Source organism: Meriones unguiculatus, chromosome X, assembly GCF_030254825.1.
Source record: "Meriones unguiculatus strain TT.TT164.6M chromosome X, Bangor_MerUng_6.1, whole genome shotgun sequence".
In the NCBI taxonomy this organism is placed as follows: domain Eukaryota; kingdom Metazoa; phylum Chordata; class Mammalia; order Rodentia; family Muridae; genus Meriones; species Meriones unguiculatus.
In genome coordinates this window covers 8,237,157-8,253,642 of record NC_083369.1, presented here as the reverse complement: position 1 = coordinate 8,253,642, position 16,486 = coordinate 8,237,157, and the positions used below count along the sequence as shown (strand labels likewise).

Below are 16,486 nucleotides of genomic sequence, written 5' to 3'. Positions count from 1 at the left end.
GTTGAGATAGACTAGGGAGCAGAAGTAGATTGCTGCATTTTGAGTACAAATCCTCATGTCAAATGACTCTCTGTTTTGTCTGGTGCAAGTGAATAATCACCTGCCTACCCAGTAAGAACTATGACAAATAAACCATCTGTTAAGAACAGTGGTTTTCAACTTGTGTGTCATGACCTCTTCGGGGTTAGAATATCAGATATTCTGCAGATCATGTATTTATTTTACAAGTCATAGTAGTAGCAGTATTACAGTTATAAAGTACTAATGAAATAATTTTATGGTTGGGGTAATCACAACACGAGGAACTGTATTAAAGTATTGTAGTGTTAGGAAGTTTGAGAACCACTAATATAGATGAGTCAAATATTACTTACTATGTGTGAACTTATACAATTAAAATTACCTTACTAATACACAGGAATATGGGCATATCAAAACCATATAAAGCAAAAACCAAGCCCAAAAGTTTATCATACACAGCAGACAAATGAATGATGCAACACTCATATAAAAGTAGGAAAAACTATTAACACTAACATGTGCAGGCTTATTGACATCATCAGATCATGTGGCACATGAATCATGCTACCAACAAGTGAAAACTTTCAGACATGTCCCCGGAACTACAGTTCATAATAATGCTATCTTCCTGATATGCTTCCCTGGAATTGATATTAGTTGGGATGTCCTCTGATGGACTACCCCAGAACATGAATATCCCTTGACCCATATATACCTTGGAGAGAATTTTGTCTTGCAAAACTCCTTAAGAACAGAGTTCCTTAATATCTTACCTATCTCCCCCCCCAGTGGATTTCATTGCACTTTAGAAAGAATTCTTTGAATCTCATAGACTCTTTAGTGGTTTCTTAGCAACTCAATATCCTATATGTCATCATGTAATGTGAAATGCATAATATGAGAGAGTTCATGTTAGTAGCTAACATTTGATTAAAGAACTTGTCATTTCCAATGGCTATAATAATTGTTGAAATTCAGCCAACATACTGATATAATATGTGAATATATTATTAATAAATAATTTTTGAAATTGTGAAAATACATGGAAAGCTCTATGCTTTTGTCAGCATTTCTAACATAACATGCTCACCAAATACTAATAAACTTTCTTTTTCCATCTGGGTATTTATTGGATGAATGAATAATAAAAACCAGAATACAAAACTAATCTATTTGCCATTTATATGTAAATATTATTACTTAAAATTCTGACCTGAACACCCAAATGCACATGAAAAGGACATGGATTAGACAATCCTTGGGTCTTTTACCAAACATCATGGTAGGAACTATAGGCATTGAGTTAAAATAGATACAGGATCCTAGAGGTATATGAATAAAAATGAAACTAATAAACTTTTGTTTAATAAAAATGTTTTAAAAGAAAACTTCAGCTTCAGATGGAAGAGAGATTCTTTTTTTCTGATGTTCTTACTAAGTGTGACTCAAAATTATGGACAGTTATACACAAAACATAATGAAAGGCTCAGGATGATGAAAAACTTTGTCTCTCAGCTAATACCCATGAAAGGAAAATAATAACAATGCAGAAAAACTTAAGACAATAAAAACTGGACTCAAACCAAACACCACATCCGGTTGAGCTGGAGAAACTGTCACTCTTATCTCATCTATAGATAAGAAGATGAGAAATGAGCCCAGACTTCTGCCATTATCAGGGTGTAAAAAGATATTTATTAGGTTCATGTTGGGTATACAGAGTTGACAGATGAGACTTTCATCCTAATAGCACAAAAGTGATACCCCAAGCTCTGTTTTATCTGTGGATACTATAAAGCCTTTCATTCTATCATATGTAGACAGGCTGATTAGGAGAACATTCACTTCCAGTCGGCAGTAATATAAACTGGCCCACTTTCTCTGATTGTTTACTGCAGGAGGTATCCTTCTAAAACAAAATATCTAAATGAGGCACAGAGTTTCATAACAAAGTAACAAAATGCTCAGGTTTCCATCTAGAGTCACTAACCACTGAAAGACGAAAAAAGAAGTGTCAAGTTTATAAGGTGTTAGAATTGCCCAACAAAGGCTTTTAAGCAACCATAAAATGCTGTGGCAAGAAATTACAGACACTGGGAAAGGGGAAGTTACAGACTTTCCCATAATTTAAGCCAGGAATGCTTGGCTAAAAATGAGACTATTAGTTCTATCTTATTATCAGTTCTAGAAAAACCAGACACACATGCACACAAACACACACAGCTGTAGTTCTCACAATATTAAAAGCTGCAAGAGAATGCTTCCACTTAACCTACAGAAGCAATGGTATTCAAAAAATATCAGCTCTATAAATAACATCAACAACAAAACCACATATAATCTAGAAAATAATGGACCAATAAATTTCAAATTATAAAAAAGCTAATTATTGCCATTTAAGATTATTATGGATATAACAGATGCCTACATTCCCACATTTGTTGTGTAGCATGTTATTAACAGCCGTGTTAAGGAATCAATAAGTGAATGGATAAAAAATTTACTTTGTATAAATGACTTTTATTTAGTCAGAAAGAAGAATAAAACTGCTATTTCAAGCAGTGGTTAAAATGGCAAATCCTTCAAGCAAAATAAGACAAACTTAGATAAACTTTGTATCTTTCCTCTGGAATTTAGTATATGTATATGAATAAATATGCATATAGCAGTATAGCAGAGGGGAGGAAAGAGACTAATAGGAAGAACAAAACTAATAGGAAAAACAAAACGGGATAATAAGAAACACAATAAGCACATATGTTCTTTAATATGTAGAGAGGGTGTGTGTGTGTATGTGTGTGTGTGTGTGTGTGTGTGTGTGTGTGTGTGTGTGTATTGTATAAAAGTAGAAATTGTTTTTGGGAATGTAGGAAGGTTCACCAGCGAGAGGATCAAGGACAGATCAAGGACAAAAGTAATGGATAGATGAATATGTACAAAGTACAATGGCAGGTACATGTGAAAATTTCATCATGACATTATTTCATTAATCAAAAATTGGAAAATTAAAACCTAATAAGGAAAATAAGAATGGACTTAAAAAGAGATTACTCTCCAATAAATAATTGAGTCTTGGTTAAGAAATAGGTAATAAAAAGAATAACCAAATAAAAAATTTACAACAATCTCAAAAAGTAAGAAAACAGCAATAAGAGGACCCTTACTGAATGGATTATAAAAAAAAGAAGAGAAAGGACAGAAAAAGTAACTGTAAACATACAAAGAAAAGTTTATAATATAAGCAAAGAGTAAAAGATAATTACAAAATGAAGTTGATACAAGAATCCTTTATGCATATCTAATAGTCAGGTAGAAAGTGAAAGAAATCCACAGATAAAAAGGGGAGAAGAATATATATTCCAAACAGAATATATTCGAAGAAATCTATTCTTTGAAAAATAAAAAACAAACTTTGGGTATATACCTAGCAGTGGTATAGCTGGGTCTGGAGGAAGCACTATTCCTATTTGTCTTAGAAAGCGCCAGATATCTTTCCAGAGTGGTTGTACCAGTTTACATTCCCACCAGCAGTGGAGGAGGGTTCCCCTTTCTCCACAACCTCTCCAGCATGTGTTATCGCTTGAGTTTTTCATCTTGGCCATTCTGATGGGTGTCAGGTGATATCTCAGGGTCGTTTTGATTTGCATTTCCCTGATGGCTAATGAGGATGAGCATTTCTTTAAGTGTTTTTCTGCCATTCGATATTCCTCTGTCGAGAATTCTCTGTTTAGCTCTGTTCCCCATTTTTTAATTGGATTACTTGGTTTGCTGCTTTTCAGCTTCTTTAGTTCTTTGTATATACTGGATATTAGTCCTCTGTCAGATAAAGGGTTAGTGAAGATTCTTTCCCAATCTGTAGGCAGTCGTTTTGTTTTGATGATGGTATCCTTTGCTTTACAGAAACTTTTCAGTTTCATGAGGTCCCATTTATTGATTGTTGCTCTTAGAGCCTGTGCTGTTGGTGTTCTGTTCAGGAAGTTGTCTCCTGTGCCAATGAGTTCTAGGCTGTTCCCCACTTTTTTTTCCAATTGATTTAGGGTATCTGGTTTTATGTTGAGGTCCTTGATCCACTTTGACTTTAGTTTTGTGCAGGGTGATAAATATGGATCTATTTTCATTTTTCTGCATGTAGACATCCAGTTGGTCCAGCACCATTTGTTGAAGATGCTGTCTTTTTTCCATTGAATGGAATTGGCTTCTTTGTCGAATATCGAGTATTCATAGGTGTGTGGATTTATTTCTGGGTCTTCTATGCGGTTCCATTGATCCTCCTTTCTGTTTCTATGCCAATACCATGCAGTTTTTATTACTGTTGCCCTGTAGCTAAGACAAATAGGAATAGTGCTTCCTCCAGACCCAGCTATACCACTGCTAGGTATATACCCAAAGTTTGTTTAAGTACACAAAAAGGACACTTGCTCAATCATGTTTATAGCAGCTCTATTTGTAATAGCCAGAACCTGGAAACAACCCAGATGTCCATCAACGCTGGAATGGGTACAGAAATTGTGGTATTTTTATACAATGGAATACTACTCAGCAATCAAAAAGGAGGAAATCATGAAATTTGCAGGCAAATGGTGGGATCTAGAAAAGATCATTCTGAGTGAAATATCCCAGAAGGAGAAAGACAAACATGGGATATACTCACTTATATAGATCTATAAGATATGATAAACATAATGAAATCTATACACCTAAAAAAGATAATCAATTGAGTGGACATGGGGTAAGATGATCAATCCTCATTTAGAAAGACAGATGGGATGTGCATTGAACGTATGACAGGAGTCTACTGAGCGCATCTGAAAGACTCTAACTAGCAGTGTTTTCAAAGCAAAGACTCATGACCAAACCTTTGGCAGAGTACAGGGAATCATAAGAAAGAAGGGGAGTTAGTCTGATGGGGAAAGGATAGGAGCTCCAGAAGGACCAAATATATCTGGGCACAGGGTCTTTTCTGAGACTGACATTCAACCAAAGACCATGTATGGATATAACCTAGAACCTCCACTCAGATGTAGCCTGTGGTAGCTCAGTAACCAATTGGTTTCCCAAAGTGAGGGGAACAGGGACTATTTCTAACAGGAACTCAATGACTGGCTCTTTGGTCTCCCCACCCCCGAAGGGAGGAGCAGTCCTGTTAGGCCACAGAGGAGGGCTTTGCAGCCAGTCCTGAAGATACCTGATAAAACAGGATCAGATGAATGGGGAGGAGGTCCCCCCTATCAGTGGACTTGGAAAGGGGCACGGTGGAGATGAGGGAGGGAGGGAGGGAGGGACTGGGAGGGAATGAGGGATCGGGACACGGCTGGGATACAGAGTTAATAAAATGTAACTGATAAAAAAATAAAAAATAAATAAATAAATAAATAAATAAATAAATAAATAAATAAATAAAAAAGAAAAATAAAAAACAAACTTATTAAAAGACAAAAAAATTTGAAAGTTTCAAGAGAAACCTTAGTTACTAGGAAAACCAGCTAAAACAATAGATTTATTTTAGAAATCATGGAGATAAGAAAAACGGATACAATATTTTTCAAATGTTCAAAGAACAGAAATGTCAATTAAATTTTTTTAATTATTATTTCTTACAATTTATTGACTTTGTATCCCAACTATATCACCCTCCCTCAGCCCTTCCCAACCCAGCCCCTGTCCTTCCCTCTTCTCCCCCTATGCTCCTCCCCTAGTCCACTGAGGACCTCCTCTACTTCCCTCTGACTCCAGCCTATCAGGTCTTGTCAAGACTGGCTGCATTGTTTTCCTCTGTGGCCTGGCAAACCTGCATGCCCCCAGGGGAAGGTGATCAGAGAGCCAGCCACAGAGTTCATGAAGCAGGAGAAAACAGGGAACAGGACAGCTTACCGCAGAGGGCCTCTGAAAGACTCTACTGATCAAGGTATCAAAGCAGAGGCTGAGACTCATAGCCAACTATAAATTTTATATGAAATGAATTTTAGTTCCTTCTCAAAGAAAGAAAACAAATCATTTTATTTTTTCAGGCTTAGGAAAATGGAAACAAATCACTACCCTTAGACCTACCCTTAGACTAGCTAAAGGAATTTCTCAAAATAGAATAAAATTCTAAATCAATTGGACAATAGAAGGAAAAAATCATATGGGTAAATATGACAGCTTGTAATTATGTTGAACTTCCTTATTTATGTTTGATAGCTTAAACAAAATTTATGATACTAATATGCTATTTATGATTGGAGAAGAAATGTTTCAGAATAATATACATGGAAAGAGACATAAAAACCTCAAAGCTTTCTACAGCTCTGAAACTTTTAAAATGCACGGAAGTCCACACACACGATTAACTAATGGGTATAAAATTTGATAGCTAAAGAAATCACTAAAACAAATGAACCCCCAAACAATAATAACAAATCAAAATAGAATTCTAAAATGCCATTTATTTCCTAAATAAGCAGAACAAAGAACAAGGAATGCCTGTGGGATATTGTCCTGCTTAATGATTGATGTGGGAGGGCCCATATCTCTGTGGACAATTGCATCCTTGGGATGGCGATCCTGAGTTGTATAAGAAAGCAGATTAAGTAGGCTATGGGAGTGCTCCAATAGCAGCATTCTTCCATGGCTTCTACTTGAGTTTCTACCCTGACTTCCCAGGCTGATGGACTGTTATCTGGAAGTGTGAAGTGAAATAAACCCTTATCACAGTGATAGAAACTTTAATTAAGACAGTAGTTTTACTTTTAGTTTTTTGAGGAACATCTATAGTGATTTCTATAGTATCTGCATGACTTTGCTTTCCCATAAACCATATATAAGGGTTGCTTTTTCTTCTGTATCCTGGCTATCATTTATTTTTGTTTAATTTTTTAATGTATATTACTTTCATTCATATTTCCTAGGCATCTATCTTTGTTTGTGGATTTTATTTTATTGCAGGAGAATTTCTGGTTCCTATAGATTCTATCCTTATACAAAACTGGAAGGTAAGGCAATGCCTTTCTATCTTTCACTGTCTGTACTTGGAACAGGAGAAGTAGAGTATGAAATGAGCATGAGAAAGAGAAGGAAAAGATTTGTAATCAGATTGTACTAAATCATGGAAGAATGAATAAGAACAATTCACAGCAGGCAATAATATTTCTAGAATGGTTTCCTGAATGCTAGACATTTGAGTCTTGGTGGTTTGACTAAGCTAAAATGTGATCTTATCTAATTATAATATTGTTAACTCCTGCAGCATATAGCTTTTATTTGAGACTACCTATTCTTATGAGGATCATGTTAGGTAGTACTTTCTTAGGACTGATTACTTTTAAAAACACATATTAAATTTATTAGGATAAATTTTAAATTAATATAACTTGATCTGAACTGTAGTATTACTACTTTTATTTTTTAATTGAATATAACATGCAATTAATACTCATACAACACAACCTGTTTATAGTTTCCCTTCCTGTATTCCTCCTAGTTCCATCCTATCTTCCTCCCCTCTGGATCCACTCCCTTTCTGTCTCTCATTAGAACAGAACAGGCTTCTAAGAGGTAACAACCAAAAATCACAAAATAAAATATAATGAGATGAAACAATAACTATCATGTTAAAACTGGACACTGATCCCATCTTACCTGCAGAATATAACGAATTTGTTGTTTTGTAAACTCTGATAGTCCTTTAGGAATCAATGACTCAATGTCTTCTGACTGTAAGAAAATGGAATTTATTTACTGAGAACATTAGCATTTTTAATATTATAGGCTGTACTTCCTAGACTTTTGTGTAAAAAGAGCATATTTTGGAAGGTTAGTGGAAGACTAAGTCACCTTTAAAGAATAGTTTCTACAATACCATTTGCAGTTTTACCATTTCTCAGTTTTAAATACTCACTTATAATACATAGACAAGTAAATAATACTGAATTTTAAAGATTGTTACAGAAAAGATTTGGGCAAAGAGTCAAATATTCTATTTAGGTTTTTTAAATTTTCAGTTTAGGGTTAGGGCTCAAAGGTACAGTACTTGTGTTATCATTAGAAGTGCATGGCTTTGAACTCCAGAACCAAGGGTCTGGGAGGAATAGCAATTTAAAACAAAAGTGGTTACTTATCTGGGTGCAGTGGTACATGCCTGTACTACCAGTATACAAGCATCTAAAGCAAGAGGATCAAGACTAGCATGTGCTACATAAATTCATGACCAGGCTGTGATATGTAACCATAGACTGACTCATAAAAGAAAAAAATAATGAGGAGGGAGATAATAACAATAACACAAAATTCATATTCCACTTAAAATATCATCACTATATCTTTCAAAACTAAAACTAATTTTATTGGATAGTAGATGTGCTTGAGAAGCTTACTTTTTAAATTGTGAAAACAGTGAAATAAAATTATAAGCATTACAGAATTTAATGAAAATTTACTTGAGGCTACAGTGAATTTTGAGAGATTATAATGTTACCACAGCAACAAACTAAAATAGGTGCTTTTCCTAGGCAATTTAGGACTTACAGAATTACTTTAATGAAAATAGAATAGCTGTATGCTGGATGTCATGATAAAATTAATGTGTTAGAGGTTATTAAACTATGTGATTACTTATTTAATTAAAATAAATAGTTTTATAAAATTGCAAATGTAATGGAATTGACACTTAAAGATTTTTTTACTTCAAATTGCTATCACACGCTAGGTTTTGAAGAATATTAGAAAACATTTATTTCTATCGTAGAGATTTCTATCTTCTAAAACAGTATTGTAATCAGGTAAATTTTAAATGCATTTTAAACAATATCTTAAATCCTACTGACAGTCATAAAAATAGTCTTTGTGATTATTATTTTTATAGTCATTACAAAGATATAAACATTATTTATTTTACTAACCTGTTTCCAGTCTCATCTATTTAATTTTAATGATTTTTAGACTTACTGTATCTGCAGACTCAAAATCTTGTTTGCTGTAAGAATAACAATCAAAAGACAACTTTAGTTTTCACTTTCAGTTTTGACTTAGTTTCTCTTTATTTTCTTTTCATTCCATTTTATCAGAATAAAAATGTTTTTTTTTACAAAGGTGTCAATTCACTTTTTTATTTATTACAATTTATTCACTTTGTATTCCAGCTGTGGCCCCCTCCTTCATCTACTCCCAACCCCACCCTCCCTCCTTCATTTTCCCCTATACCCCTCTCCTAGACCACTGATAGGGGAGGTACTCAGAGACTTCTATCTCACCCTAACCTATTCCTCTCATGAGGGCTAGCTGCATTGTTTTCCTCTGTGGCCTGGGAAGGCTGCTCCCCTCAGGGAGAGGTGATAAGAGAGTCAAGCTGGTTACTGAGTTCATGCCAGAGACAACCTCTACTCTCTTTACTAAGGAACCCACTTGGAGACTGAGTCTATGGGTCACATCTGAGCAGGGTTTTTAGCTCTTTTGGTCTCCTTGTGGAGCTCCTGTACCCTTAAGGTCTTACTATTGCCAACTTCTTTCATAAGATTCCCTGCACTCTGCCCAAAATTTGGCTGTGAGTCTCAGCTTCTGCTCCGATATCCTGATTAGGATAGTCTTTCAGAGGCCTTCTGTAGCAGGCACTCTGTGATCACACACTAGAACTTGCTCTTATCCAGCCAGAGTTTAGTATACATTGAATGGCACTTCCACCTTGAACCCTCTACTTTATTGAACTTTTGACAATGACCATCCTCTCACTATCTATGAAATTATTTGTTTTTAAGACTTCAAAGTTAGTCATGTGATAGTTGCTTTATGTGCCTGTGTTATTCTACAGAATAGAGTCACCTACAATTCTACTTATGTTGTTGAAAATGACAAAATTTAATTCTTTTTATGCTAGTAGATTGTCGGGTTGTTTCTATTCCTTACTATCATGAACATGGCAGCGAAGGTGGGACTTTTACATATTAATTTGATTTTATTTGACTATATACCCAATAGTTGGATATTTGGATCACATGGTGGTTATAGTTTTTGTATAATGACTAGTGTAAGTTACCATAATATTCAATTTTCTTTTTCTTTACACTCACCAGTATTTGTTATATTTTGTCTTTTTACATGCCATTTTATTTAGTTTCTCTCCCAAGTAGTAGTTTTTGCTATCAAAACATATTATAAAAGAAGATATTCATGATTATTAACTGATCATAAATTATTACTTTAAAGTAATGAGATCTTTGATGATTTTTGTAATGCACATTAACTCTTCTTCATTTATTCAGTTTTGAGCTTTTTGAGATATAGTCTTGCTATTTAGCCCCAGCTGGCGAGATAAGATATGTAGCCCAGGATGGCCTCAAAATGAAGGAGGTCCTCTAGCCTTAGCCTCTTGAAGGCGGGGATCACAAGTGTGAAGCTACCATAATCATCATGATTAACTTTTGAAATTAAACATTTGCTCAGATTTCTCATATAATCATTATACTTCAATCATCATTAAGAGTACTGGTGTTCTGCTATGAACATAAGCATGCTCTTTTAAAAAGGCTATTTTAAGGGCTAGAGGAATGACTCATTGATGAGGACCACATACTGCTCTTTGATAGTGACTCATGTTTCATTCCCAAAATGATGCTGAGCAAGTTACAACTGTGCGTAACAGTAACACAAGTTCCAGGATGTCCAACTCTCTCTGGATTATGTGGGCATAAAAAAACATGTGGTGTACATAAACTCATGGAAGCACACTGCTCCAAAAAAGGACTATTCATGGAGATAACCTAAGACCCCTGCACAGATGTAGCCTATGGCAGTTCAGTGTCCAAGTAGGTTCCATAGTAATGGGAACAGGGACTGTCTCTGACATGAACTGATTGTCTTGCTCTTTAATTACCTCCCCCTGAGGGGGGAGCAGCCTTACCAGGCCACAGTAGAGGACAATGCAGCCAGTCCTGATGATACTTGATTGGCTAGGATCAGATGGAAGGGGAGGAGAACCTTCCCTATAAATGGACTTGGAGAGGAGCATGGGAGAAGAGGGAGGGAGGGCAGGATTGGGAGGGGATGAGGAAGGGAGCTACAACTGGGATACAAAGTGAATAAACTGTAATAAATAAAAAAAATTAAAAAACAAAAAAGCAAACAAAATATAAATCTTTAAATGCCTATTTTTAAATTATAAAATTGTATTAAAATATTTGACAACTGCAACATAAAGACAAAAAAATACATTTGTAGTACCTTCCTCCAATTCTCTCCAAATGCTCTAATAGGCAGTGATATAGGTCTGTACTCTTGCGGCTTAGGTCAGCAAGTAACTCTCCAAAATATTTAGGGTCCAATTTCTCAGGGCCATCATTTTGAATTATCACCTGAAGCAAATATCAAGTACAATTATAAGGAATATTGTTTTTGTAAGTTCACAGGCATATTGATATGAAATTTTAAAGAATGAAAAAAATTGTTAATATCATCACATGAATCAAGCCACTGAATTGTCTACACATCATATGTATATATTTTCAGTAGGGGAAGGGTTGCAAGGAAAAAAAATCAACATTGGGTTATTTTAAATTTCATTTTGTTCAATTCTAAGTGATATAGTGAATGAAAAGCTTGAGCAATATTGTTTTTTTTCTTTCTTTTATTGAAAACAGATTTTTTTTTATACACTATATTTTGATCGAGGTTACCCTTTCTACAGCTCTTCTGAGATTCCTTCCAACTTCCCTCCCATTGGAATCCACATACTTTCTGTCTGTCTCTCCTTAGGAAACAAACATGCATCTTAATAATAATAATAATAAATTAAAATAAATAAAATTTTAAAAACTTAACTGGAATAGGACAAAACAAACAGAACAAAAAGAAGCAAAGAAAAAACATGAAATATACATGTAGAGAGAACTTGTTTGTGTTTGAATGCATAGAAATCTCCTAAAAACAGAAGAAAAAGAAGAGGAGGGGGAAGAGGAGGAGGAAGAAATAAAAGAAATGCCCTGTCAAAGACTTATGAGAAAAAGAATCTCCAAAGATGCCACCGAGTTCATTTTGTGTTGACCACCTACTGCTGGGCCTGCACCTTTGAGACTCCCTAAGACACCATTGGAGTAGCTATCAATTGGAAACAGCATCTGTGTTAGTGCTGGGGGCTTCTGTCCATGTCTTCTCTCAGCACTGGGATCCCATCGGACATAGACCTATGCAGGGCCTGTGCATGCTTTCACATTCTCTGTGAGTTCATATGTGCGATGGTACAGCTGTGTTTAGAGGGCCTTGTTTCCTTAGTGTACTGCAAGGTATCAGGAAATTCGTGAACATAGTTGTTTACAAGAGACAGTAAAATAAATAAATGAATAAATAAATAAATAAGTTTGTTAGTTTCCAATTATCACCAAATTTCTTTTTAAAAAAATTAGAGAGATATATTGATTTAAGTTTTATTTTATTTGCATATTCATTTATTACAACTTATTTATTTATCATAATTTATTTATTATACTTTGTATCTCCACTGCAGCCCCTCCCATGTCTCCTCCCAGTTCCTCCAACCCTCCCTCTTCTCCTCCTATGCCCTTTCCCTAGTCCTCTGATAAAGGAGGTCTTTCTCCACTTTTATCTGACCCTAGCTTATCAGGTCTCATCAAGGCTGGCTGCATCATTTTCCTCTGTGGCCTGGCAAGGCTGCACTCCCTAGGGGGAGGTGATCAAAGAGCCAGCCAATGAGTTCATGTAGGAGATAGCCCCTGTACCCCTTACTAGGGAACCCACTTAGAAACTGAGCACCCAATGGGCTTCCTTTTAACAGGGGGTCTAGGTCCTGTCCATGCATGGTCCTTAGTTGGCATATTGGTCTCTGCAGGCCCCCCTGGGCCCAGGTATTTTGGCTCTGTTGTTTTCCTGGTGGAGTTCCTGTCCCTTCAGGTCTTTCTATCTCCCTCTTCTTCCATAAGGATTCCTGCACTCTGCCCAAAGTTTAGCTGTGTGTCTCAGTGTCTCCTTCGATATACTGGTGGGAAGAGTCTTGCAGAGGTCCTCTGTGGAAAACTCCTGTCCTGTTCCTTGTCTTCTCCTACTTCTGATGTCTATCCTGTTTGCCCTTCTGAATGAGGATTAAGCTTCTCTCCTAGGGTCCTCCTTGTTGTTTAGCTTCTTTAGGACCATAGATTTTAGTATGTTTATCCTATATTATATAGCTAATATCCACTTATAAATGAGTATATATCATAAGTGTCTTTCTGCTTCTGGGTTACCTCACTCAGGGTGATATTTTCGAGTTCCCACCATTTGCCTATAAATTTCATGATTTCCTTGTTTGTAATTGCTAAGTAGGATTCCATTGTTTAAATGTGCCACAATTTCTGTATCCATTCCTCTGTTGAGGGACATCTGGGTTGTTTCCAGATTTTGGCTATTACAAACAAAGCTTCTATGAACATAGTTGAGCAAATGTCCTTGTTGTGTGCTTGAGCATATTTTGGATAGAAGCCTAGGAGTGGTATAGCTGGAACTTGAGGTAGCACTATTCCTAATTTCTGAGAAAGTACCAGATTGATTTCCAAAGTTGTTGTAAAAGTTTACATTCCTACTAACAATGGAGGAGGGTTCCCCTTTCTCCACAACCTCTCCAGTATGCATCATCCCTTGAGTTTTTAATCTTAGCCATTTTTATACAGCCTTCATGTGTGTCTGCATGCTAGAACAGGGCACCAGATCTCACTATAGATGGTTGTGAGCCACTAAGTGGTTACTAGGTATTGAACTCTGACCTTTGGAAGAACAGCCAGTGTTCTTACCCTCTGAGACATCTCTCCTGCCCCATCACCAAATTTATTAATTTTATAATTGTGTGTGTGTGTGTATGTGTGTGTGGTGGGTTCTGCATGTAACTTTGCAGGCCCAATGACTTTATAAAATCCTTTGAGCTGGAGGTACAAGCAGTTGTGACATATCAGCCCACAAAATTTCTTTCTTATTTGCTTACTGTGTGTAAACAAAATGTGAATTATTTTAAATATGTTGATGATAAAAGAATTACTATCAGTTTGATAATAGGATACTTGATTTATTGGTGTATAGTAATGTTAGACAAAGAAAAACTATTCAATTCAATGTCCCTTATGTATTTTTGGTCTAATTCTTCACTTTTTATTTGGATTTAATATCTAGGCAATCAGACATGAAGAAAGTAGTTCAGGGCCAACTGAAAAAAATTATAGACCTAAGAGAGATTTAAACTCTTTGACACAAATTACTATGACTACTGTCATAATGCAGACATACTTCATTGGTTTCATTTCACTGCTATTAATCTTTCTAATACTGTTGGTTATATTGTCTATCATCCAAAGACTTACTGCACAGAGAATGATACCTTAGGTCATACTCTACACTATCTTAATATTGAACATGGAATGAAGAGATAAACAGTTTAGGTTTGACTAAAATTTCCATTTCAGTCTCTCTGTTGAATACCCTAAAATTCTGAGCATATAAGATAAATGGAAATATCAGAAAGGAACTAAGAATGGGCACTCATAATTACATCTGTAGTACAAAATTTAGTTTGTGTATTATGGATCAGCAAAAAATAAATGCTGGCTACATATCATAGTATATTTGTATATAGTTTTGTATAGAAATATATATTAATTGTCCATAGTCCTTCTTTGGAACCCTTCCTACTCATGTGAATTCTCTGTTTTTCCTTAGCAAATCTAACTGCAATTTCCGTAAAAGGAATGCAAATTCTTATTTTAAAAAGGCTGAATAAGGTGGCTAGACAGATGATCTGGGTGTGTGAAATTCAAAATCAGCATGACTCTTCAAAAAGGAACAGAAACAATCAAGGCCACTAAGATGTTTTAGTGGGTAAACTTGCCTACAAACCCACTGGCCAGAGTTCAATCCCCAGGTTGCAATGGTAGAAGGCAAGAATGGGCTCTCACACTTGTCCTCTGACCTCTACATGTGGCCCTGTGGCATGTGTATGCCCTCCCTTTATGTATAAGTAAATAAATAAATACATATTCCAAAAAGTCTGGATAAATGCTCCACAATACTAATTATCTTGGCTATATACCTTATGGAGTTGCTTCCCTGGAGAAGGAAAAGTTGTCTGTTAAACAGCTTAAATCCTTTTATATGAAGTCATGAAGTAGATGAGTTAACATGTAATGTTAATAGTATGTTGATATGTCATATAAATTAGTTGTATACATAGATCTATATAGACAACATTTTATATTAAACCTTTAAATGCTTATATAAACATTTCTCTATTTCCCCAAAGATTCTTTGCTTTACCAATAGTGGAATTCATTGTTCTGCATCTACAAACATAGCTCAAAAATGTTTTTATCCGTTGGTGCATCAGTCCCTGCAGGACCCCCTGGGCTCAGATCTTTTAGTTTTGTTGGTCTCCTTGTGGGGCTCCTCTCCCCTCCATGTCCCTCTAATCTCTCCCCTCTTTTCCTTCAGATGACTCCCTGAGTTTGGACCTGAGTCTCAGCATCTGCTTCAATCCCCTCTTGGGTGAACCCTTTCAGAGGACCCACAATAGTAGACTCCCATCCTGTTTCCCCTCCTCTACCACTTCTGACGTTTATCCTGTTTACCATTCTGAATGAGATTTAAACATCATCCCTAGAGTCCTCCTTAGTGTTTAGCTTTTTAAGTCTGCAGATGGCTGTCCTATATTATATGGCTAATATTCACTTATTAGTGAATGTATACCATGCATGTCTTTCTGTTTCTGGGTTACCTCATTCAGGATGATCTCTTGTAGTTTTCACCATTTCCCTCAAATTTCATGATTTCCTTGTTTTTAATTGATGAGTAGTATTCCAGAGAGGACCTTGAAGACCCTGCTTAGATGTGGTTCACACTCCATTTGGATCTCTGAGTGAGGGGATCAGGGGCAGCCTCTATTATAAACTCAGCTAACTGCTCTCTGATCACTTGCCCCTGAAAATGAAGCCTTGCCAGGCCATGGGGAAGAGGATCTAAGCAGTCTTTTTAATTTATTATTTTTATTTTTGCAATTATTTTTTTATTATTATCATTTATTCAATTTGCATCCCATCTGTGTTCCCCTCCCTCATCTCTTCCCAATCTCACCCTTCCTCCCTCTTCTCCCCCTATCATCCTCCTCTAGTCACTGATAGGTGAAGTCTTCCTCCCCTATCCTTCCTATTTGACCCTAGCTTATCAGGCCTCATCAGGACTGGTTGTCTTCTCTTATTCTCCATGATTTTAGTCATTATGGTTAGTGTTTAACCAGATTGGAGAAAATCATAGGAAAACTATTCTCACTTGTGCAGCAGATGTTTACAAGACTCCAAAGACTTTACAACATAAATTAGTCACTCAAGATTGTATCCAGGGAGGTTTCTCCTAAGCAACTAAGTTTTGGTTTCTATTTTGTTATAATACACAATAAATTGTAAGTATAGTCTGACTTGAATTCGTATAATATATTCTTTTAATTTAATTTTATTTTATTAATTACACTTCA

General features: G+C 35.8%; 1 protein-coding gene across 2 annotated transcripts in view; it reads right to left on the bottom strand.

Moving 5' to 3' along the window:
• The window catches only part of Pof1b (POF1B actin binding protein), a 101,461-nt gene that overhangs the window by 25,248 nt on the left and 59,727 nt on the right, over positions 1 to 16,486 (bottom strand). For both annotated transcript variants that reach the window (XM_060374867.1, XM_060374866.1), the window contains exons 7-9: positions 11,212 to 11,342; positions 8,944 to 8,971; positions 7,639 to 7,713 (exon numbers count right to left, since the gene is read on the bottom strand). In XM_060374867.1, coding sequence (XP_060230850.1) covers positions 7,639 to 7,713; positions 8,944 to 8,971; positions 11,212 to 11,342 — 234 coding nt within the window. The remainder of the gene's footprint in view (positions 1 to 7,638; positions 7,714 to 8,943; positions 8,972 to 11,211; positions 11,343 to 16,486) is intronic.